The sequence below is a fragment of the Manacus candei genome, unplaced genomic scaffold (assembly GCF_025592945.1).
Source record: "Manacus candei isolate 608988 ecotype Guabito, Panama unplaced genomic scaffold, ASM2559294v1 h1tg000014l, whole genome shotgun sequence".
Taxonomy (NCBI): Eukaryota; Metazoa; Chordata; class Aves; order Passeriformes; family Pipridae; genus Manacus; species Manacus candei.
In genome coordinates this window covers 48,031,018-48,054,744 of record NW_026138062.1, presented here as the reverse complement: position 1 = coordinate 48,054,744, position 23,727 = coordinate 48,031,018, and the positions used below count along the sequence as shown (strand labels likewise).

General features: G+C 39.4%; 1 protein-coding gene across 16 annotated transcripts in view; it reads left to right on the top strand.

Annotated features, from left to right (window-relative positions):
* Nucleotides 1-23,727, top strand: part of DLG2 (discs large MAGUK scaffold protein 2) — a 1,004,454-nt gene that overhangs the window by 357,565 nt on the left and 623,162 nt on the right. Inside the window, exon 1 of one of the 16 annotated variants that reach the window (XM_051779213.1) lies at nt 17,717-17,942. The exons of 13 other annotated variants lie outside the window; for them this stretch is intronic. In XM_051779213.1, coding sequence (XP_051635173.1) covers nt 17,841-17,942 — 102 coding nt within the window. In that variant the 5' untranslated portion in view covers nt 17,717-17,840. Of the gene's footprint in view, nt 1-17,716; nt 17,943-23,727 lie in introns of those variants that run through there. 2 more of the 16 variants (XM_051779219.1, XM_051779220.1) reach the window with 2 other exon arrangements.

Sequence of the window (23,727 nt, the reverse complement as noted above, 5' to 3'; positions counted from 1 at the left end):
ATAATATGACATTTATGAAGATTGAGCTGTTCTAAAAAAAGCCGCAATTTCTCAGTTTCAGCTTTGTCATTATGTGTAAAGGTAGCACTCCTTAACTCGTTAAAATCTGGAAGGAATTGCTGTTGCAATATACTTTGTTATATCTTTAATCAGATGTAGTAACTTTAGTAAGTCTATGTTTAGCATAAGCTGTTGTGTCTGAATTTTAATGCTTCAGTTTCTTAATGTAAAAATATATTAAATTTGAAATCTTAAAAAATCTGATTTTTAAAAGTTTTAGGGTTTAGTTTTTTAGTATTAAAAAGTGTAACAGCCCTGCTGAGCACTGGGCTGTTATGGATCAGTGCCTCCTTTGCCCCATATCTTATCCCTGCATGTGAAGCTTCTCCTCGCCACAGCCCCAAGCAAACACCAGACACCATCACCAACATCCCTCAGCCATGGGCATACACACTGTCTAGAAGAGGGAATTTGATGATGGAGACTATGAAGGTTGAGCCTTGTTTCCTTTCCCTCCCTCTCTCACCTGTGAGTGAGCAGCAAGGAGTGATGTCCACTGGTCTATTGGGAACCTCCAGTGAGCAGGCTGCTGTTGCAAGTGCCCTGCTCAGGCTGCCCTTCTGGTTCCTTATCGACATGCTTTTAATTCTGTGGCACTTGTACCGTTTTTCTTTTCTCATTTTTGCCTTCACCATGCCCCAATCAGTTGATTTTCTCATTTTTCTCCTCTCCTTTTATCCTTTCTCTCCCTGGGAGTTGTCTATGGTGCAATAACAGTAGGACAGTTTGTTTTAGGGAGAGAGTATGTAATCATGGTTGCTTTCTATGATCTTCCTGATCTCTACAAATTCATCCTGGATTTCTGTTCTTAATCCAGCTTCTTCTAGGTCATCCAAACTATCATTAAAATGCAGTGGTGTCCATAGGATTTTTTTTATTATGTCGGACAGGACATAATTATGGTTGCCATAAATCTATGATAAAATGAATAGCCAATAGCCGTGTGAATGAGAAATACCCATGGACATAATTTATTCCAACTCTAGTAAGACTTTTGCCATGCCTCCTCTTGTATCCAGGGTTAGGATGTTAGTGTTTGGATGGCTGGACAGCTAGATGAGAAACAAACCAGTTGAATGATCAGATTTAGAGGGCATTGGTTAGTGGGTCACTCTGTACCTTGAGACTGGTGGCAAGTGTATCACAGCAATCTATTCTGGAACCTTTCATCTTTATCAATTGATCTTTATCAGTGTCTGGAGATGAGAAGCACATGCTTGTCAGGTCAGAAGACACTACAATAGGGGGTGAAGTTGACATTGTCAAGGGTGGGGCTGCCATCCACAGAGACCTGGATAGTCTGGAGGATGAGGCCAACAGAAAATTCATTAAATTCAACATGTATGAAGAGGAGAAGAGCCTGACTATCGAGGGAAGTGATTACCTTCCTCTTCTCAAAGCTTGTTAGACCCCATGCACTTTCCAGCATAAGGAAGGTGTTGATAAATACAAGCAAGTTAAGAAGATGCCCACCAAGATGGTCAGAGCCAGAGCACTTTCTCTTTGGGGGGAGTCTGAAAGAACGAGACTCACTGAGCTTTTGAAGGGATGGCTTCAAGGAAGACCTAAGCACAGACCCGAATGGTTACAAGTCTGTCCTCAAGGAGATGGAGCCAGGCTTTTCACAGTGGGACATGGTGGAAGGATGAGAGGTAAATGGCATAGATTGAAATGAGAGAGGTTCAGAACAGATATAAAGGGGAAACATTCACTACTGCAACAGCCAAGCAGTGGGTCAGGTTTCCCAGAGAGCCAGTGCAGTGTCCATCCTTGGGATCTTTCAAGACTTAACTAGAAAAAACCCTGAGAAACCTCTTTAGCATTCTTAGTTGATCCTGCTTTGAGCGGAAGTTTGGACAGGAAGCTGCCTGAGGTCCCTTCCAGCATGAATTATCCTGAGATTCTGTGTTCTAAATTTCTTCTCATTAAATAATGCATGGCATAGAACATTCCTTCCTCCAAGTAAAAACATCCAAGTAAAAACATCCCAGTCTTCTGTCTTCCTTTCTGTAAAAAAAAAAAAAAAAAAAGGAAACATTTTTAGAACTGTCAGCTTTTCTTATGGTGTGAGAAATGTGTCTGTGCTGAAAAATGGCAATTTATTCTGTTGTGCAAGATAACTGTAAGAAACCTCTACAGAAACATCTAGTATCAGGAATGGCCAGTTCATAAAAACTATATTTCTTTGTCTCAAGATATTTTTCTGTTTATCTTTCCTTCGAACAGAGTAGTCAAAAAGCTAAAATTAACCCTCCTTTGGTTGTAGGATTTTTCTAACCCACCTAGTGGCAGAGAAAAGCTTTAAAATATGACTCCTGTGCATCCTGATATCTCAGGAGGGTAGTTTCCATTTCTGCTTGAACTCCTCTATAGGATCAAGTTTCAACTGGTTGATACCTGCCCAGGAAGCGTTGATGGGAGACTCCAGATGGACATTTCTGGTTGTGATACTCACAATGGATCAGCAGCCACAGTAGTAGATATAATTCTCCCACAGCTACTGAATCCTGTTCAGCTTCTCCTCTTTATGTTCTGGTGCCAAGATGTGACACAAGCTTCATGATATTCTGGCAGAGATGGGATGTGCCAGCAGAGAGGTAAAAACAGACTGCCTGGGACATGGAGGGATGGGTACAGGTGGCAGGAAGGAACAGTTGACAAAGCCTCAGGATGTCAACCTATGTTCACATGACTGCACTATCACCTGCAGTTACAGAAGCCCTGCAAATAGTTCTCTTAATTTAAAGACAGCTCAGGTTTACAGATATAAAGACCTACCAGATGATTGTTACCCATATGTAGGACGTGAAGTGGTAGGGAATTCTAGGGGTAACCAGTTCATCCTAGAAAATTAATTTTTACCAGTAACCAGAAATACCACATGGATGTTAGAGGGAGGTTCATCTGTGGCTTTACAGTTCTGCCTTGGTGGTAAGGCAGTTTTCCACCTTCTGACTCTTGTCTGCTTTCCAGCATGCGCCTGGCTCAGTCTGACAACTCCATTTTATAAAATAGCACTCTCTAAAGCTGGACAGCACTTAGTTTCAATCTGGCATTGGTAGATGGAATATTAACAAAAGTAATTTCCATTAAAACCAAGTATAGCTGTGTTTGTCTCTGGTAAATTGATTGAGGATTTGACTGTGAGCATCCTTAAGCACTGAGGGACTGCATGCATGCTTCTTGTTGATATTCATTCTCATATGCTGAATTGTTTACATCTGTTGTGAGGGGAAGCCATATATTGGTGTTATCATTAGCAATATTCTTCAAAGAATATAAAAGTATCTTTTTGTGAGGTACGTGTGCAGGCATATACATTGTGTACTAATAGTTCAACAATTTCTTTATTAATTCTCTGCCATGACTATAAAATAACTTGTATATCACATTAATGCCAGAAAGAAGCACAATTTCAGGTCTAAGTACTCCTCCAGGAAATTTATATAACTTTAGCTCCTTCCTATGGTTGAAAATGCAGTAGTCTGCAACACTACCATAATCTTTTTCTATTGTCCAGACACCAAGTCTCACCTTGATTGAATTACTTAAAAATTCATCTGTATTTTTTAATTTCTATCCAGAGCTAGTGTCTAGGTCAATACCTGGTAGCAACAATATGATAACCACCACATCTATAATTCAGAAATATCTCTAGAACCCTCTGGGTGACCACAAATCCATCAGTTCTTTTGGTGATTTTTTTCTGAATTGTACAGTACTTCATTTACAATAATTCCTTAAATGACTTTCATAGTCACCTATTCCATAACAATATATTAAATAGAGGAAAAGAGGACATAACATTTTCTCATTATTCCCATAAAGGAATAAGTTACTTAACTGAAAAATAATGTAGCTGAGACTCTAAGTAATGTGGTTCTTAAGAACCAACCCTAATCTCCACCATGAAGTGATAAATGGTTGCTAAAGGCTAAGTAGATTATCGTAGGAAAGTCTCCTTGAAAGTCATTTAACAGCTAATCATATGTTAAGGTCAAATATTACCAGCTTCTCATAGTGGAGAAGTAGACATCCTGTCTGATTTTCCTATTCTGAAACAATTTTAGGAATGTCCAAATTCAAGGATTCTGAAAATGTCCCCTGAGAAGTACCCCTTCTCTGTCACTTTCCCTGATTTTGATTTTATCTGAATTTGATTTGGCCAGTATCTACTCCAAGGGCAAAAGAGGCCTCAAATATTTGGGAGAAAAAGGGCACATTGTTTTCTTTTTGTTTGGCTCACGTGAAGCCTGACTATAGCACCTCCACTGCTCCAAAACAGTTTTGCAATACGGTTAAGGGGGAAAAAGCGTGGAACTCTGGGATACCAGGGGACACAAGTGGACTCTGTTCAGTCTCTAGTTCAGTCCATCTTCACTTCTTCAGTCTCCTTAAGCTCTATACTAAATATAACCTGAACATACTTACTTACTTCAGTGTGAAGACAACCTGGGATAACTGTCCTGCAAATTTTAAGCAACTCTGTGAGGGAAGTCTACAGTCTGAGGAGGTGATTTGGGCAGTCATGGAGGCATGGCTGGCAAAACTGGTTTTCCTTCTTAACTCACTTTTCCACACTCCAAAATAGAGTCATGCCTCAGGAAATTCATATTTCGTAACAAGAAGTTGAACACTATACAAGAGTGTGATTGTATCATAATACGTCTTGAAACCTATTTTTTTCTTTTCGTGAATGAAAGCACTTTCCTTCCAGAGGGGAAAGGAACACATGAATGTAGGCAAGATGATGAGTCACAGCTATAAACTCTCTCACATGCATAACATTCATGAGCATGAAGGTCTGACTGCAGTCAGCATGTGGCTGCAGCTCTTGTAGGTGTGCACAAGCCAGCTGGGGCATTGATAATGCTTTTGCTGAGGCAGTCCAGCGATGTGCATAGGTTGCAAAACCTGCTCAAGCAGCAATGCAAGATTTGGGTGGCCAGCCCTCACTGAATGATGGTTCCCATGTCTATGTTGCTTTCTATACTTGGATATAGGCATCTTATCTCGCCAGATTGTAGCCGGTTTTTTTTGCACTGTAGTGATGACTCTGACTGGTACAACTATATTTTCTAAGGTTTTGTTAAAAGATATATTTGACAAGTATTTTGGTCCAGACAATATACAAGTAAGAAGCAAATGGGAGTTCAGGACTTTGCAGAGCTGGGAAGTGGGGCAGGTGGACACCAGAGAAAAGGGAAGTGGGAGTGGGAGAAGAAGGATACTACTTCATCCCTTTTAACAGCAAATGACAAAATTCTTCACCCATTTTCCAGATGAAGGAAGGAAATAGGTAGTTTTCACATTATAGGAAGCTTTTAAAATGACATATTTAATCAACAAAGTAACCTTAGGAATCTGGAAAGGAAGAGTGGCATTTTCTGTCTTTGCTGAGGTGGAAGAAGGAGCTGGAAGACCTGCCAGAGTTAATGAAGATCAAACAAGCCATTGCAGCCAGCTAGATTGTTGTGTAAAACCACATTAAACCACATGGACTTTTCTGTCACACTGTGAGCTGGTCAAGGCAAAGATGGTTGGTTATTTATTTGTTTATTTATTCAATTTACAAGAGACTTTGGTCAGCACACTCCCTTGGGGCACGTATAATAAAAACAGTGCATCAATTAAATAGCGATGCTTACAACATTGACAGAATGCCTAACAAGGACTTTGAATTCCTTCAGCCCTGTCCCTTTGGAGAATTCTCAGCCTGTAGCTTTCACACATCTGGAAGGTTTGGAGGGAAAAACAGGCTGCCTGAATATATGGATGTACCTTGAAGCACAGTTTGAAGGACAACAGGAACTTCAACTGTTGTCTTACAGCTGTAAGAGAAGAGAATTCTCCAGTTTGAATCCGTACATGAGAGAAACCTGAGATTTTAAAAGCTATTTATGTATCTACAATCGCAAGTAGGCACTAGTGGGTGTTCTTACTTGCCCTGTTTTTTAATTCCAAACTTGTTCAGCCTACAAGTAAAAATCCCACGAGGTACCAGACTGCATCTACCTAACTTTAAAAATCTGGGCCTTGGTAGAGCATTGCTACAGCATCAGCACACTGGGAGAGAGTCAGCCTCTGAGGTCTCTTTTATAGCTACTCGGTCAAGAACACTTAGAGGTAAAAACATGCTCTTTATCAAGCGTCTGCCATAGAACAAAAATATGGCCTGAAATAATAAAGAGTAAACCAAACAAACATCCCATACCACTCAGTTAACATCTGCTTCCAGTTAGGTGGCATGCCCCACATATCTTCCTGTTTGCTATCTATGTTTCCCATTTTCTCTGTTTTGTAGGGCCAATGCAGAGCCAGCGGCCATGGAAGGATAAATGCCACACTCAGGACAACTGTCCTGTTTTCCTAATGGCGTTTTTGTAGGATGGTGGTGGATCCAGACAGGGTGTCCCATCTTGTCCTTCAGTTGATGCAGAAAAAGTGGTCCTGGGGAAGAAAACTTTTATTTTCCCTCTCAAACCCTGACTCTCTACCAACAGGTGCACAGGAATCCATGGGGAGGCCACAGGAGACTGTCTAGATGCATAAAAAGAAGCAGAGTGAGAAAGTCTGATTAAACCTGACTCTAGACTTTTCTTCTTAGATGTCTTTAGACATAAAAGCCAGCATTATTCTAAGGGTTAGTGATTTGGGGTGCCTGCTTTTTGGCATTTCCAACTTGAAATGCCCCTGAGGTTGGCTTTTAAAAACAGATGTTCACTCTTATTTACAAGTGGATTACAGAGATTCTGTGCTGTCAGAGTCAGACAAACCTGCAGACGTTCTGCACCTACAAAATCAGTCCAAGAGCCTTTTGGTCCAGGCACTCTAAAATCATGGGCTACTTCTGCACCAGGTGACATTACCTCAACTTATTTTCCATGCCTGTAAAACCAGAGGGATGATGTTTAATTGTGCAAAGGGTAGTTGCAAAGATCAATTAGCTAATACCTATAAAGCACTCTGCACACATCCAGCACAACTGCTGCTGGGTCGTAGCACTCCCCTTACTCGCCATGCTCAGTAGGAGCACTGTTGCTTTAAAAAGGGAGCTTGTCCAAGCTCTCCTCCTCCACTGGATCTAAGATGGATGCTCCTGCTGCAGCACAGCCTGTGAGCAGACTTTGCCCAGCCTGCTTTTTTTGTTTTTCCTGGAAGCTTGCTCCAGACAAGTCAGCTGCACTGCAGACTGAGCAGAAGCAGGAGGGCAGCTCTCCCCAGGTAAGCTACCACTGCCCCAAAGCTGCTCATTCCCATACCTGGTCAGGGCAGCACCAAGGATGCTGCCATCCTGAAAATTATGGTCCCCTCCGTCCATCTCTCTAGCTGACTCAGAACAGCTCTCAACCAGGCAAGAGTCAAACAGCCCTGGGCTTGGGCTCTCTTACATTCCTTTCCTGATTGACTGGCATAAATTTAGTTATAGGGAGGACAGGGAGACTCCTGTTCTGCAACCAAAGCTGAGCTTGTGCCTATTCCTTTGCGTTAGCATCACCTCCGTGGAGGCACTTCTGAATGGCATGGGAGCTGCCTGCGGCACTATGGTCCCAGGGCCATGCTGGGCCTGGCAGCAGACACTTCACTCCATAGTGAGGAGGTGGTCTTCGGTCACCGTAGAGGGCCAAGGGGTTGGCTCAGAAGGGTTCTGCAGGTTCTCGTAGGCCTGCAGTCACGGGGAGAAGTTTAAGCTGTGTTGGCTCCTTTCCCTCAGAAACACATTGATTTTCCACTAAGCTCCTCTTCTCTGAGGCATTAAAAATGTCATCTTTAACGGACTGCAAAATGGGCACTCCAATAACTCTCCAAAGTTTCTCTTTATTTCATCTTATTATTCCCATGGACCTTTTGGAGGACACATTCCCTCTAGATAGTGTAATTTTAGGAAGGTTTTTCTTTTCCCCCACCCTGGAGTGGTGGTGCATCGGAGGTAGGAGACATTCCCAACCAACACAGAGCTGTAAGTGTGCTTTTCCTCGATGACTTCAATTTACAGGACTGTTCTGCTCAGCCAACAGTAACAGACCCCACTAGTACACCCCAACCACCAGGACAGAGATAGCTTGGGCAGTGCTATCGGGGTGAAAAATCCCTGGCCTGGCTTTTAAGGGCATTCTACAAACAGAAAGGTGCTGTAAAGGGATATTGGTCAGTGCTGACCAGGAAGAAGCAGAATAGGATTGTTGTCACTAGCCCTATACTTCTCCCTGGACATGCTCCAGCAGAGAGGGTCAAGCCAGAACTGTGAGCATCAAGGGAGCGCTGTGCCTGAGACTGCCTGGTTCAGAAGCTCCCATGAATGAGAGAATTGATAAGATTCCCAGGATTAAACTCTCTTCTTCTCCATCTTTTTTTTGTGAGCCGCAAAGCTTTACAGCTTGTATTTAAAACCATGGTGATGGGCATCAGCCCATGGAGGCAGAGAGAAGCTGCTGTCTGTGCCACAATATTAAACACACAAAAATGACACCCTTCCAGCTTTCTCGGGGTTTCACTTTTCCTTTCTCACTGGGAAAAACTGGTCAGGCTACAGAGCAAGATACACAGGAACTGCTGAGAGAAGAAAAACTCTTTCAGAAACATTTTTCTTCAGCCAGTTGGAATTTCTGTATGGGATGGAATCAAGGGCAGCTCCACCTCCAAAAAGAAAATCATGGGCGTTGATGTTTTTTTCCTTGTTGACAATGGTTATTTCCCAGATGTGGGATGGATATATCTAATAGAGGTTAGATTGCAGGATCTGCAATCTCTTTTCCCCAAATTTTACATAGGGGGATCGAATGTCTCCAGTGTGTCCAGAGGAAAGATCCATGGTCTGTCCTAAGAATGATGGGGTTAGAAGTGCCAGCCAAAGCAGATATTGTCATACAGATTTTTTTGCTACAGTTTTGATGGAAAATTTGATGTAGAATTTAGCTTTGACCACAACTATATCTCTTATGTGTGAGTTTTACTTGGTTTGTTTTTGTTTTTTTTCCATGGGATGGGAATTTCATAGCTGACATTGAATACTAAAATCTGTGAGAATAATGGCATTTGCCAGAAATGAACACAGAATTTCCTGTTAAAAGAATCTGAGGAAAATCACTGACAATCTTCCTGACTGCTGAGAAAATGCTCACTTTTAACAGGAACTGGGAAAATCGATACATTTATACATAGAAAAATTGGAAAAAATGAAAAATTAAAACATCTGGTTAATCAGGACTTCCTTCTCTATGTGTTAGGGAGAATTTCTGAGCAAAAGAAAAGCAACACAGAGGAAACCTAAGGTGTTTTCCTGCTTCTAGCACACGTGGTGACAGCCTGGGTTCAACTCTGACATGAAATGTGTGTCTGGCCCTCCCAGCCAGGATGCCTGCACCCTTAGCCAGAGCAAATCTTGAACACAATAATACGGAGCAAGTAATGTAAGACTTTACAGCATAGGATTTGGTTTTAGGTCCAGTCCATTTATTTATTTATTTATTTATTTATTTATTTATTTAGTCCGCCTGCAATTGTAGTTTAGTTTAATGATGTCATTCAGGATATCAGAATTTCTTGCAAAGTACTATTAATGTGAGAAATTCGTTTCTCCAAAGTGCCAAAAAGCCCATCCTTCCCATGAATTGTGATGCATCATTGGTTTTATTTTTACTTCTACTTTCATCAAGCACTTTTCCTTTATGTTTAATATTCCTCTCTAAATAGGAGTACCACATAACACAAGAAGTGAAGGCTAGTTTCTGGTGGTTCCTCTTTGGAGGTTCCAACATCAGTCTGAATGTCTCAGTACTAGAGATGATAGTATAGATACTGGTTTTCCACTAGAAGCCAATTATGGGAACCACATCTGAAAATTGATTCCAGACCCCTATGAAACACTTCCAGGAAATGGTCAAGGTAATAGTAATGATTTTTTTTTAGTTTTATTTAGTTTTGATTTTGTGATTTCTTCTGTCTCCTAACTTTTATTTAGATCATAATAGGATTTCACGTATAATCTTATAAGAAAGACTCCTTACTTACCTTCAACTGGGTATAGTCCCCATTGACTTCCCATCTATATGGGCCATTAATGATCTCCAGAATTTTAATTCTGTGTGATCTAAAGGCAGTGAAGTCTAAGCAGTATATGTACCTTCTCGGAGGTACCTAGAGACACATTCCTTGAAAGTGGACTCCCTGTTTGAAACTCTTTTTGGGGATGTTACACTCTGTGCTCCGGCTAGTCTAAGTTCCAGGAAGAGTTGCTTCCAAGTACTTTTTATTGAGGTCCATATCCTCTGACCAGAAATTGTCAGAGGAATGGCACGTGTAAAGTTCCATATAAATAAATGTCCTGAAAGCAGTAACATGAAGTACAAATATAAAGTGTTTCATGTAGTAAAGGATATCCAATTGCAGGAATATCAAATGTGTATTGATTAGCCAGGAAGCAGAGAAGGATGGAATTGGGTAGAAATGAATCCCAGAGTCAGTTTCAATGAAAAATGGGAGGCTATTGCAAAGCTAATGTAAAAAACTTTGACTATATTTAGAGAATTACTGTAAGTGAGAGATGGGACGAATATTTTGCAGGACAATGTCACAGTTTGGATGCACACTTTGAGAGGGATGGAGAGAATTTAGAGGAAAACATCAAGGACATTAAGGATTTAAGTGTATAAGCTAAATTTTGAAAGAGTTAAGTAGAACAAGGTGGGATAATCAGTAATCATCTTCAAATATATAAAAGCTATTGTTATAACAGTGACTGAGATCTATTAGGCTACAACTTTTCATTACAAAAAAGAGACTAGTTGGAGAGGGTGCAGAACTGGTTTATAAAATCATAAGTGGCATGGAAAAGATGAATAGTTAACTATTCCTCATTCCTTCCATTGTAGAGACAGATGACAACGATATCAGGAGCAAGACTCAGAATAAAAAAAAAGAGAGAGATTGCCATATAATTGGAAGGCCAGAGGAACTCCTCACCAAGGAATATTATGGAAGTAGAATGGATTCAAGGGGAGACATGAAAACAAATGGAAAATTACTACCAATTCCTACTGCTTCTTACTGAGGGAGTCCCACTTGCACACAGCAGGAAGGACGTGCGTGCACAGCTGGTTACCATGTGGAGGACAGTGGCCAGGCTTATATCTCTGTTCAATGCATATCACAAATATGTGCATGGTGCAATAACTTCAGCACGTTGACATAACTGAGCTAGATAGTTTCATGCTAGCAACAGTGTGTTAACACAAAATTCCATGTAGACTAACCCCTCTTTTGCCCCAGCAAATACTGAAGCTCTTAGGCCTTGTTGAGCTGTAGCATGCGGTGGCTAAATTGATCACTTCAAGCTCATTTAGGTGCATGTGTATTACACTATAATCACTTGAAAAAATCAGTACATTCAAGTGGGGCATATATTTTCTGAACATGCTGTGTGCATGTTTCCACTCCGAGTCAGCAGGATCAGGCCTTTATTTCAGTTTAATTTGTCATAGAAAACCTTAAAAAATCTAATACAAAGTATAAATAGGAATCTTCAGATAAGTAGAACTGTTTTGTATCTATTGAGGACTGGCAGCAATATACTTGCTTTTTTTCTTCCAGCTGATATTTAATTAAAGTATTTTTTATCCTCTCTTTCATATTTCTCTTTTAACTTTTTACCTGGCTAGAGAAGTTACTTAAAAAAACTATATGCAGCTGGTGACTTTGTAAATGATTTAACAGATCAAAATCATTTTCATAAATAATTCAGACAGTTTTTCACTAGTTACAAATGTGAACTATGCAGGTAATGTAGCACTTTAAAATGTGTAAACACTTATGAACATGAGTACTTTTTGTAAGAGTATTCCCATTAACTTAAAAATCACTGCTTATAGGATTGCATACTTAGAGCTATGGGCATTTAATTGAAAGGCATTATCTCCATCTTCAGGTGGAGAGATTGAGTCATATAATGTTCTCCAAGCTGCCTACCACATCTGAATTCTTGATACATACAGTTTTTTCAGAGCATCCGATCTGTCCTCTGCCTATCTATTTACCTCCACAAGGTGCTTGAGGAGAACTTTCTATCTGCATGAGTTTCCCATGTCTTTGTTAGCTCCAGGTGAAGCAAACCAACTCTCCACCAGCAGGGTCTGCTGTTCACAGGAATCACCTGGCAACTCATTCCTGTCTATATACAGTGATTTGTGAAAACCAAGTCAGCTGCCATAAGCCACCATGTGAGATGTGGCAGCTGCTGCTCATGACAGTGGAATAGATGGGTCCCAGCAGTCACAATGGCACCTCACAGAAGTGACAAATCTGCCTCTACCCAGATGTCCCTGGGGCTCTCTGTTCCAGCTCCACCCCAAAGGCCCTATTCTTCTCCTTCTTATGGCAGGACTGGCCCAGACTTTATCTACTTCTTGAGCCTTTGGACACAAAAAAAAGTTACCTTATTCCTATTTCTGAAAGTGGAAGTGAAAATTTAATCTCATATTACCCCTTGGTACCAGTTCAAACATAGGTTTGCATCAGATGTGGAAAGATGACAAAATAGCAGCTCTTGAGCCAGTATCTTGTGACTGTAGGGTCTTCCCTGGGTAGATGTCAGTGATGTGCACTCACATGCCAGAGGGTATGACTGTATCCTGGGCTGCATCAAGACAAGTAGGACCAGCAGGTTGACGATATGATTCTCCCCATCTACTCCACTCTGGTGAAATACCACCAGGAGTACCGCATCCAGCTCTGGGATTCTGAGTGCAGGAAGGGCATGGACCTGTTGGAGCGAGTCCAGAGGAGAGCCACAAAAATGATCAGAGGGCTGAAATGTCTCTCCTATGAGGAAAGGCTGAGACAGTTGGGATTGTTCAGCCTGGAGAAGAGAAAGCTCCAGGGAGACTATTGCAGCCTTTCAGTACTTAAAGGGGCCTATAAGGAGGTGGGGGACAGACTTTTTACCAGGTGGGGACAGACTTTTTACCAGGGCCTGTCATGACAGGGCAAGGGGTAATGGTTTGAAACTAAAAGAGACTATATTTTTACTAGATATAAGAAAGATTTTTTTTTTTTTTTTCCCAGTGAGGCTGGTGAAACACTGGCACAGGTTGCCCAGAGAGATGGTGGATGCCCCATCCTCGTAAACATTCAAGACCAGGTTGGACAGGGCTTTGAGCAACCTGGTCTGGTTGAAAATGTCCTTGCTCATTGCAGGACTCGAACTAGTTGAACTTTAAAAGTCTCTTCCAACCCAAACCATTCTATGATTCTATGACAATTGTTCCAAAGGGAAATGGATTTTCAGGCAAAGTAAGCCCAGGCTTCTGATACTCACCAATAGACAAATATCAGCAAAATAAAGACATCTCCATTCTGCTCCCCAAAATGACCAACTCACAGAAAGTGTAGACATAGCTGAGGTCCTTGAAATGCCCTAAGCATGGTCCCTCCAAATGACAGAACTGCTGTAAATACTTTGGTTTAGAGGCGTGAGACTGTTTTGTTCTTAAGGAACATGTGAGACAGTTGTGTACAATCATTTCTATTTTGATGGGGGATCTTTCAAGTTTGCTTTTTATTTAAATTTTCTTGTTCCTTTTGTATGTGCTGCCTGTGGTGTGACAAGCCTTTTTCCTTTTTCTTTCATCTAATACGAGTCTTTGAGAAGACGACTTCTCTTTAATCACTGTCAGAGACAGGTTTAGTTTTTAGGAGGCTTGATTAGCATTCGAGGACTTCTGAGAACAGCTGCAAAGAAAGTGATTTTGAATTCTAACATAAGATTAGAAGAAAGTTAACAATCATATAGGTTGGCTGAGGGTCTATAGATAATCATGATCTTCTGGTATCTAATGGATGTTGTAAGGGTTAGTGGAATTTTTACTGGTATAACAATGGAACAAAAAGTTCAGTAGTGAAAACAGGGAAGGAGAAATGCATAAATCTATACTATAGTACCAGAACTTAAGCAGTTTTCTCAATAGAAACAGCAGAGAATTAAAAAACTTAAATCCTAATAGATTTTAATAGGGTAGATACCTAAAAACATCTTTGTTACTCTCTAGGTCTTTTATTTTTATTTTTACTCATATTGTTCTTCTTGATTCTCACATCATATTGGTAGGTGCAAGACTAAGTGTTGCTATGTGAACTAGCTCCAATGCTGGAGGGTGTATATACACATTAGGTGAGGAAGTACCCTGCAAACATGATCGTAATACTTCCTGAAGTGTAACTCAGTTGTTCCAAGTTAATTCATCCATTTCCTCAAAATAATGCACTGTGAAAGGCGGACATTGTTGGAAAACCTGGCAGCTCCAGAGAGGCTGGTAGAACAGGAGAAATCTTAGCAACTGAATAGCCAGTGGCTGTGATCAAGTAGTTGGATCAATGCATTCAAGTCCGAAGAAAGCTAGTGGACTCAAAAACCTGAGCAGATCTGTGGACTCTCTTCTCATACAGTAACACCCACGATGTATTTTCTTCTGCGTATCCCATTAGCGCAAAAATGTGAACATAGATTTTCCAAAACCATTGCTCTTGCAGTTTGACTGTGATTTAAATGCCTTTCCTGGCAAGTGGCAATTTATTTCTGTGTCTGTGATGAGTGCTGTTGTAAAAAAAAAGGATAGAGAAGGATCTCTGAGCAAATGTTTTCTTATGGCATTTTTCTATATGTGACTGTCACTTAATGGAAATAAATGTCTTGGCCAATTGCAAAATGAGTTATTATTCAAATCTGTCATTGGAATAAATCTTTCTTTTCTGAGATTTTCCAAAATGACTGAGGGTCAGGTAACTGTTTTTCATCTGAAAGCAACTATTAGTTTAGGTGTGAAGGGATGAGTTTCGTGCCTGGTGCTTGGTGTTTGGTGCATCTTAACAGTGAAATAAAATCACAGGTGAAACCTGTTCTGGTTGAAAATCTGCAATAGTGGCAGGGACTGGGGAAAAAATGGTGATTTTAACATACTCCCTTTTGAGAGCACAAGCCAGCTGAATGCAGTCAGATCCAAGAGGCAAACTGGCTTATTGGTTTTCCCTTCTTTGAAATCTGAATTTGAAAATAGTGTAGGTGATTTTAATTAGACCCTATACATATTAACTAGAAATCAAATTTGTGTGATTATGAATCCAGTTTTCAGCCAGAACATTGTGTTCAAAACATTGAGAAGTACAGATGCAATGCATTCTTCTATTAGAAATGCTAATGATTAGTACAGATTGGGAGTTACTGATCACTGAAATCTCTAAGATAGGTGGATATTAGAATAGCCAAAATAGTTAAGAGCACAGTTTTCTGGCATTTGATAGTAGTGTCTCCTAAAAATATTGCTATGTCACCCTCATCCCAAATTAATGCTTCTAAGGCCAGTGATGTAGTGTGCGCACACCTTAAGGTAGCACTGTGATTCATGTTTTAATGATAGTGGCTGCTGGCTGTAACTATGGAATGTATTGTCATGGAAACTACACTTTTCTATATTTACACCAGTGCTGGTTATGCGAGAGACAGTACTTGAAAGAAAATCTGTATAATATATAGCTTAATAACAAGATAGGCAAACTAGGAATAAACAGATCAAAGATTCAGCAATGTTACAGCTGGTATTTGTCACCACAGTACATTTCTAAACAGGCTCAGTTACTGTTTCAGGTGATAACCAGCACAGTGAGTCCAGAAGAAGTGCTACTGCGATGTCACTTTGGACTCACAGGTCAGACAAACTTAGATTATTGAATAGCTACTGATGGGCATCCACGTAGTGAACTCCCATAGCATATAATGCTCATGTCCAGGCTGATAGAAAAAGAAGTGTGAGTTGAGTGAATAGAGGACACTGGATTGAAAGAGCTTATTGTTTGCAAAAAATAAATCTTCAGAAATGGAACTGGGTTGTAATTCTAACTGCAAAGCAGTTCTATCTACCACTTCCATCTAGAAACTACTGTAATTTTACTGAATTTGGGCTCTTGTGAGCTGTAAGTTTAAAAATAGAGAGTGAGAAACAATAATCAGAAAACATTATACCAAGTTGAAATTTAGCCACACGCAAAATTTGGTTAAAAATAAAGTGTATGGTGCAATAGTAGGATCAAAACTGTTCAAGAAACTGGTTCTTTTATGTTTTTGAACTTTGCAAAGCAAAGGTAAGTTATACTGAAGAAATTCTATTTCAAGTTTAGATATATGCATACATGCAACACACACGCACATATCTATATTTACATAAGTATAAAATCTTAATAGAAGAGGTTGGCTACATTAGGGTCTGCAGTGTCAGGCAGCTCTTTTTAAAAATTCTGTACTATTCACCCTCTCTACTGCTTGATCTGGCTGCACACAGAGTCCTCCATTTGCCATTTTCTCTGTTTTGTTGTATAACATATTTCTACTTTGGGTTTATTACAGAAAATTGTTTTAGTTGTGACTTAAGAACTCACTTGCAATTGCCAGGGAGACAAGCTGCTCTCATTTCTTTAGAAAGAGTTTCTAATTTGATGGGCAGAGCTTAGTGAGTCACAGAAAAGCAGGGTCAGGGCATCATGAAACAACTGCTCGGCTTACCTTGCTATCAGCTGTGGAATCATTGAGGACATCACTTTACTTTCTATATCATAGCCTTTTCATTTTATGTTTGTGTGCCTGCCATGACCAAACCTAAAACTGGGGGATATATTAATCCAACTTTTGATATAAATAATCCTCTTAAAAAGCACAGCTAGCGATTTGCTCATCCAAGTGCTTTATTATGCATTTTCAGCTAGTGTTGCTTTAACTGAAGGAGCAGCGACAGCTGTAACTGAATCCAAACCAGCGTTATGCTTCCAAACTTCTTTAATTATTGCATTTCTGGAATATAGCAAGGCATTTGCAGGTTGCAGGGTAGTACTACTAGATGGAGTCATTAATTATATTGCCTCAGAGTTTAAAGAGGGTTGAATTTTTAGCTTCGTGCTGTAGCATTTTCTCTGTAACTTCATATCTTTATTCAGTGTCTCCTGCAATCCTTCAACCTGTCTATTTGTAAATTTGTGCTTGGAGAAAGCTCTCATGTGGCAAGCCAGGATTGGATAAATGTTGCTTGTATTTCTCTTATTGCATACTCCCAGCATCTGGGATTTTCAGCTTTGAGTACAGTTTGTTTCATGCTGAGATTCATTTTTTGGGGGAAGCAAAGGTCATCGCTTCTTCGGAGTTACAACTGATTTGATTCTTTTTCACGGGGAGGCGCTGGGAAGGGAATCCTTACTGGAATGCATATTGATAAAGGCTGAGGATTCTGGCTTCTTAGATAAGTAATTTTTTTTTCTCTTCTCTCCACACTATGACTATGTATTGCAGCAACTCACTGGCTTTTTACCAAATCAGGAGCTGCAGTATTTTTCTTCCGATGGAATAATTTCAGCCCACTTCAGCTAGCATGACAATCTTATGTGATTGTTATGAGTAGGCGTTTACATCCTTTTACATGCTAATACTGCCACACCTGCTAGTCCCCCTCATTTCCATTTCTCTTTTTTTTTTTTCCTTTTTTTTTTCTTTTTTTTTTTTTTTCCCGATGTGAAAACTAATTTCCCAGTGGAAGGGAAATCCTGAGAATCGTGATCAATGCTGCATCGTTGATTCATCAACAAAGAAGGGGATGGCTGAATGGGACCCAGGTAGAGATTCAAGCAGGCTGCTTCTGACCAGCAAGAGAAAAGCTAGCTGTTGAGCAGCATATGTTACCACTCCATGTGCTGTGTTAGCTACTTGTTTTCAGCCTTCAGTAGGCTGCCACTACTGCAGCACTAAAGGAATGTGCCCTATTGTTAAAAATACTGACTGCTTTACACCAATGATTTGCCACTGCAAAGTTGCATGCACCAACAACACTTTATCGTTGATGTTTGGATGCAAGGTAGGATGTGGTTAATATATTTAAATGCATGCTGTAACTCCTTTGAATATCTGTGCTGTTTAATTTCATGTCTGACTAGAGATTTCAGTGCAAATTATGATCTGTTGGCTATATATTAGGGCTTACAGCTGGTATGTTTTAAATGTTAGGAAAAAAGAGATCACAAGTAAATCTTTCTTATTTCCCAGGGTTATATGAGTATAGATTTACATGGGAGAATCTAACGGATTATGAAGCATTCGTTTTAGAGTTGATTGTATACTTAGCTAACAGTGCTAAGATTGCTAAACCACTACTCTGCCATTTGCCTGGCTTTATTGATTTGGATGTGTATACTGTCATTACAAAAACTGAATCCAGCGAGATTGAATATTTTTTTTCCATTTATATTGTTGACATGGTTTTTAACCAGAAGAGCAATAGTGAAGTATGCAACCCTGCACTTCTCTGTAGGAAAGAAACAAAGTAAGCTCCTGAACCCATTTTTAAGTCTACAGAAATATCTTTTAAGTAAGTGTTTTCTTCTTGGGACTGGACAATCATTTAATTTTTCATTTAAATTTAAATCATAAGGTGGCGCAGTTAGCCAGAGAAGTTTCTTTTCTGGCTGTGTAATGCAATCCCATCCCACTTTTTTTTTAACAAAAGTGCTGGATTGGAGTATATTTTTCCCCATATGCATAATGACTTGATATTTGAGTATAACCAATGTTGTTTTTCATTTTACTGAAATAATTAAAAAGTATGACATGTTTTTAAAACTTTTTGGTTTTGGGTAAACAAGTTTGGTTCTTGGATCACTGGATCAATTATAATGATTTTACAAGGGGCTTACAGATTTTGTCCCAGTCCTTTTCTTTGCTATCCTTAAATACTGGATGATATTAAAACTGGTCCTCTATTTCTAAATAGAGTAGGAAATAAGCAGTTATATATATATATATATATATATAAAGAGTGATAGTAATTATTTTAAATCATCTGTGTAACTTTGCTAATCCTCAAAATCCTCTAAGCTACAAAAATCGAATTTTAGTAATAGAGTCCACAAACTAGGGAAGACAATATAATTTTCTGATTTTCTATGTGACAGAGTAACCTAAATAAAATGAAGAAACTTTGTGAAATAGGTTATAGATGACTTAATGCACCCTAAATGTAGTTCAACTATAAGTTAATGACAGATCATATATTGCTTCATATAATACACTTTAACTCAAACTAGGTTATAGTCAAACAGATACAAACTATTTGTCTACATTCTGCTTTTCCTCTAACTATGGCCTGCCTCCATCTCTGGTTACTTCAGACTTTCCTGAACTCAAGTTTCTTGTTTCTTCACTTCTGTTTTAAATAGGCAAATATACGTTCTATTAGTGAAAAGGTTATAATTTAATTGCTGTGTCATGATGCTACCAGTGATATAAATAGCAAAAAGAGTTTAACAGTTTAGAAGCTTTTTTAATTTGAATTTTTTTATAAGAATGACTTATATTTTTTTTACTTTAACTTTAAAAACTTAAATCCTTTTGTTTTCAAGTGTTAAATTCTAATTAATAAAGATGAATTGTTAGTCAGAGGGGAAATAAAATGCAAGCCACCCTTCTACAAAGGTAGGCCAGTGGCCTAGGGACTACTATCCAATTTGTATTCCTGCCTGTAAGCGTGATTTTCAAAGGATATTCTTTGATGAACTTAAGTTCTTTCATGATTTTCAGATCCTGTTAGGAGGAAGTAAGAGAATAAAAATCATAAATTTCAAAACTTTTTCCCCTCCTCTTTCTTTAGTGCTTCAGGCTCATTACGTTAGTCACAGTCAATGTTTTATCTTCTTGTGGTGTTGTATGAACCACTTCTCAAATGAAAAGTGGATGTGTGGGATAGTGATCATTTTCAGAGAGATGAGAAGAAGCATGAGTGAACTGATTTATCTTGGGCTGGTTCAACACATGTCAGATTACTACCCTTTGATACCATCATCAAGCACCCGTGAGCTACACCAGTATGTGTACAGAATATCACCTCACTTCAAATACCTTTTCCTCATTTCTGTTTTTTCTGCAACCCGTATCTAAATACATGACTTTTGCTTTGGACAACATAGAGTTATATTTCTAGATTTATGGGTGCAGATCCATTGTTAACAAGAAAAAAAGTGTCAATAAGAAGTAAAAAGTGTTTCTTTTTAGGAAATCTTTTAATTACATGGCATGAAGTCGTGGATCTAAGCATGATCATAATATTATGACTTCTACTAACATGCGGTTCTTGAACTCAGGAAAGGGAGTAATATCCTGGAGTGACAGTTTATATTATGGGTGACAGAGGAGAAAAACTCTCAGAATAGGAGAGTTTTAAAGTATAGATAGTGGAGTAGACAACAGAGGAATTCAAAGTACTGGCAAATATCTCCAAGTGTTAAAATAACCAGGTCAGGTTATTAACTGGCTCCTTCCAAAATGACAGTGCAAGATATAGGAATGAAATATTGCTTACACTCTTGATTTACAGTTTTTAATTTTAATTTTGTGTCAAATACAGACTTCTGTTCCTATGGGCACAGAAGTGAGTGAGAGAAATGCACCACATCAGAACCATCACACCCATTTTTATCTGTTCTTCATGCAATAATTTTACAGTCTTCTCACTCCTAACAGGTGGTTCCAGGGAGTTAGTGTTCATGTCTTACTACACCATATGTTGTAAAGAAGGCAGTGGAGGAGCCCTCACTGTGCGTGTGAGAAGCTTTCCTTGTCAGCTTGATTTCCTGGAGTTTGATAGTTGACCTTGTCCTGGACTTTTCCTTTCAATGATGTCCAGTTTTATGATCCTTGACTTTGAAATTGCAAATAATTCAGAGCAATTTAATTTGAAAGACAGGGTAGTGTCTACTTGAAATGCCACAATTGCACTTTAACACACTTGAACACTTTTCCCATTTCTAGTAGGGAAGTACCAGTGTTCCCATCACAGCAGTACAGAGCCGAAGAAGAGAGGGGATAAGCAGGTTTTAAAATATCTCCATCAGGTGCCAGGAGGTGTATTGCAGAACTATCTTGTTCATAATCTTCCAGGATTGGCACATGCATGTATATTCCCTGAGTCCTAGGGATGCTTCACAGCTACCGGACAGATTCATGTCCATACATTGGAGGATGACTTTTGTGTGAGATAGATCTACATTCACAGATCTCTTTTAAGAGGAGTTCCTAGACATATATCAGATTCTCACTGAAGATGCTGAAACTTAAATGCATGCTAAAATGTCAGTATGTGCTTACTCACTTTGCTGAATTTTTTGTTCAGTATTGCAGAAGATTTATCTCCAGGCTCTTAATATCCTGTTCATTTTGCTCTTATTAAAAGAGCCAGGAAGGGATTTCAGATTGACTGATATATTTCCTAAATTATATTTCAGCCACAATTCTGACTCTCGTATGGACGTGTTATTCTGTCTTACCTCTTTTACTTCTGTGTACTGAAAATAGATATTCAGGAGATTCTACTGAAAGATGAATGACTTCTCTGTTTGTTGACCTTGACCAGCTATTTTGATAAATCCTACTTTCCTTTTGATTTAGGTTTATTTTTATATCTGTCCTAGCATAATTTAATTTTTTTTTAAAGGGGTAAGATATACTTACCTATCTACCCTGTCCCTTTTTTCTTCCTCCTAGCACTTCTATCTCAACAGGTCCTCCAGCACAATAGCTGGTTTTGGTAGCTTTTTTTTCCTACTGTTTCTCAGTTTTAGCTGAAGCAGCTGAATAGTGACATATTCTTCTATCCAAGGTGAGCATGCAAGTATACCCACTTGTTTCTTCAACTACCAAAACTTCTATACTTGACATTCATATTCATTATTTTTATCATTATCAAACTACTAGAAAACTACTAGTTTTCTGTACCGATATTATTAGTCTCTTGAACAAACTCTGGTATGTCACATAGTTCTTAACTGAGAATAGTCTCTATATTGTCATAGTCTAGAGCTGGTTATTGTAAGAAGCAGCAATTTGAGATGATTGAAAAGTACTTCAACTAGGCATGATACACTGCAGTCCCTCTCAAGGCCTTCCATGCTTTAGTTTCTTATATATCCACATGAATGCAAGCACAATGGATGCAACTAGTTGGAATATTCATTCGAATTTTTTTACATTAATCCCTCAGCCCTATCCATGTGTCCCGATTTATTTTGCATTACAGAGCAGGCTTGGAGTGTGAAAACAGGATGCCTTTTTGATGAAACTAAGTAGAAAGATTCACTCCAGAAATACACCAAGTATTCTGCAAAAATCTTATGTATATTCAGTTTATAAAAACAGATTAACACTATTTCAAAGCATAACACAAAACATATGTGTGATGATGTGGTCGAGTCCTTCTTACCAGTTCTTCGTTTTGTGGATCCACCCCTGCTGCTTGCAGATGTGTATATAACCTCTGATTCCACTGATGTATTTAATTTCTGATTTTTTGGGGGCCTGAACTGGAGAGATGTAAAACTATCGTATATTCATGATTATGCTGACTTCTGTGATCCATCTACAGAGACCAATATATTGTATAGGGTTCCAGAACTTTTGAAAGAGTTTGCTGCCTATTCATAGACAATCAGCAGAGTAAGTCAGCTGGAACATTGTTGCTATTTGCTATGCATAACATTGACAGTGGAACTGAGAAACCTCATATTATTCTTGTTAGGCTACTGTGGTGTTAAAATAAAAATGCTCAGCAATGGAAGGAGCTACAGAGGAGATGCAGGATTGCCACTGGCAAGAGACTTTGAGTATGATCACTTGAATCACAGAGGATTTGTATATTAGAGTACAATGCTCAAGGCAGGGAGAGTTTTCTTCTCTGGCATTGCATCTATGCAAGCTAGACATGAGGTGTAAGCCCAAGCAAATTTATCTGACTGTATCTTTTTATTTCTGTTAGGCATTCCCTAACCTCCTACAGTTTAACACTCCTGGCTGAAGAACAACTACAAGCTTGCTCCAGCAGTTCCCACCCGTCATTAATGAGTGTGGGAAAAGAACTACATATTGTAGTCAAAGGCCATCAGTCTGAGATCTTCTGAGGCCAAAGTAGCAGGTTATAAGGGACCTTGGGACCTTGCCAAGAACCTTTCCAGTATTAAAAAGTTTATAAAGATGCATCCTACTCTTCAGAACTTGTTCCCCACCAGTGAGCAGCATTGCACTGGTGAGGTACTCTGGTGCCAGAGAGGAGTTGACAGCGACTTTGTAAGTTGATCCCGAGTTTTTCTTGAACTCAGTGTGGGTACTGCAGAATATTACAGGAGACACAGGATGGCAGAAGCCTAAGGAGAGGTAGGAGGCAGCACCAGGAGGGTTCTGGTGCAACAAAAGGAGGAAGGACGATGTAAAGTCAGCAGCTTAGGGGTAGGATGAGAAGGCAGTGGCCTGGGCAAGGGTCCTGAGGAGGCAAGAAGAAAAGGAAGCAATACTTTTAAGGTCTGGCTAAATTGAAAATGTAAAAAGTACTTATATCATGAACTTTTTGAAATTTTAGGCCCATCCCCTCAATCATGCAGGACTTATCCAATCACTGGTTAGAGAATGCAAACAAGCGTTACCGTTTTGTCTTATTTGAAGTGAGCTCACTTGCCAGCTGTCACCCACTGGCAATTGCTAACATCTGAGGGGGAAATGTCAAGGAATGTTTCAAAAAATATCAAAATCAGATGTTAGAAATATTTCTGTTTGTATGAGAGCACAATGTCTCATTTTCTGCCACTACCCTGCCCACGAACTCC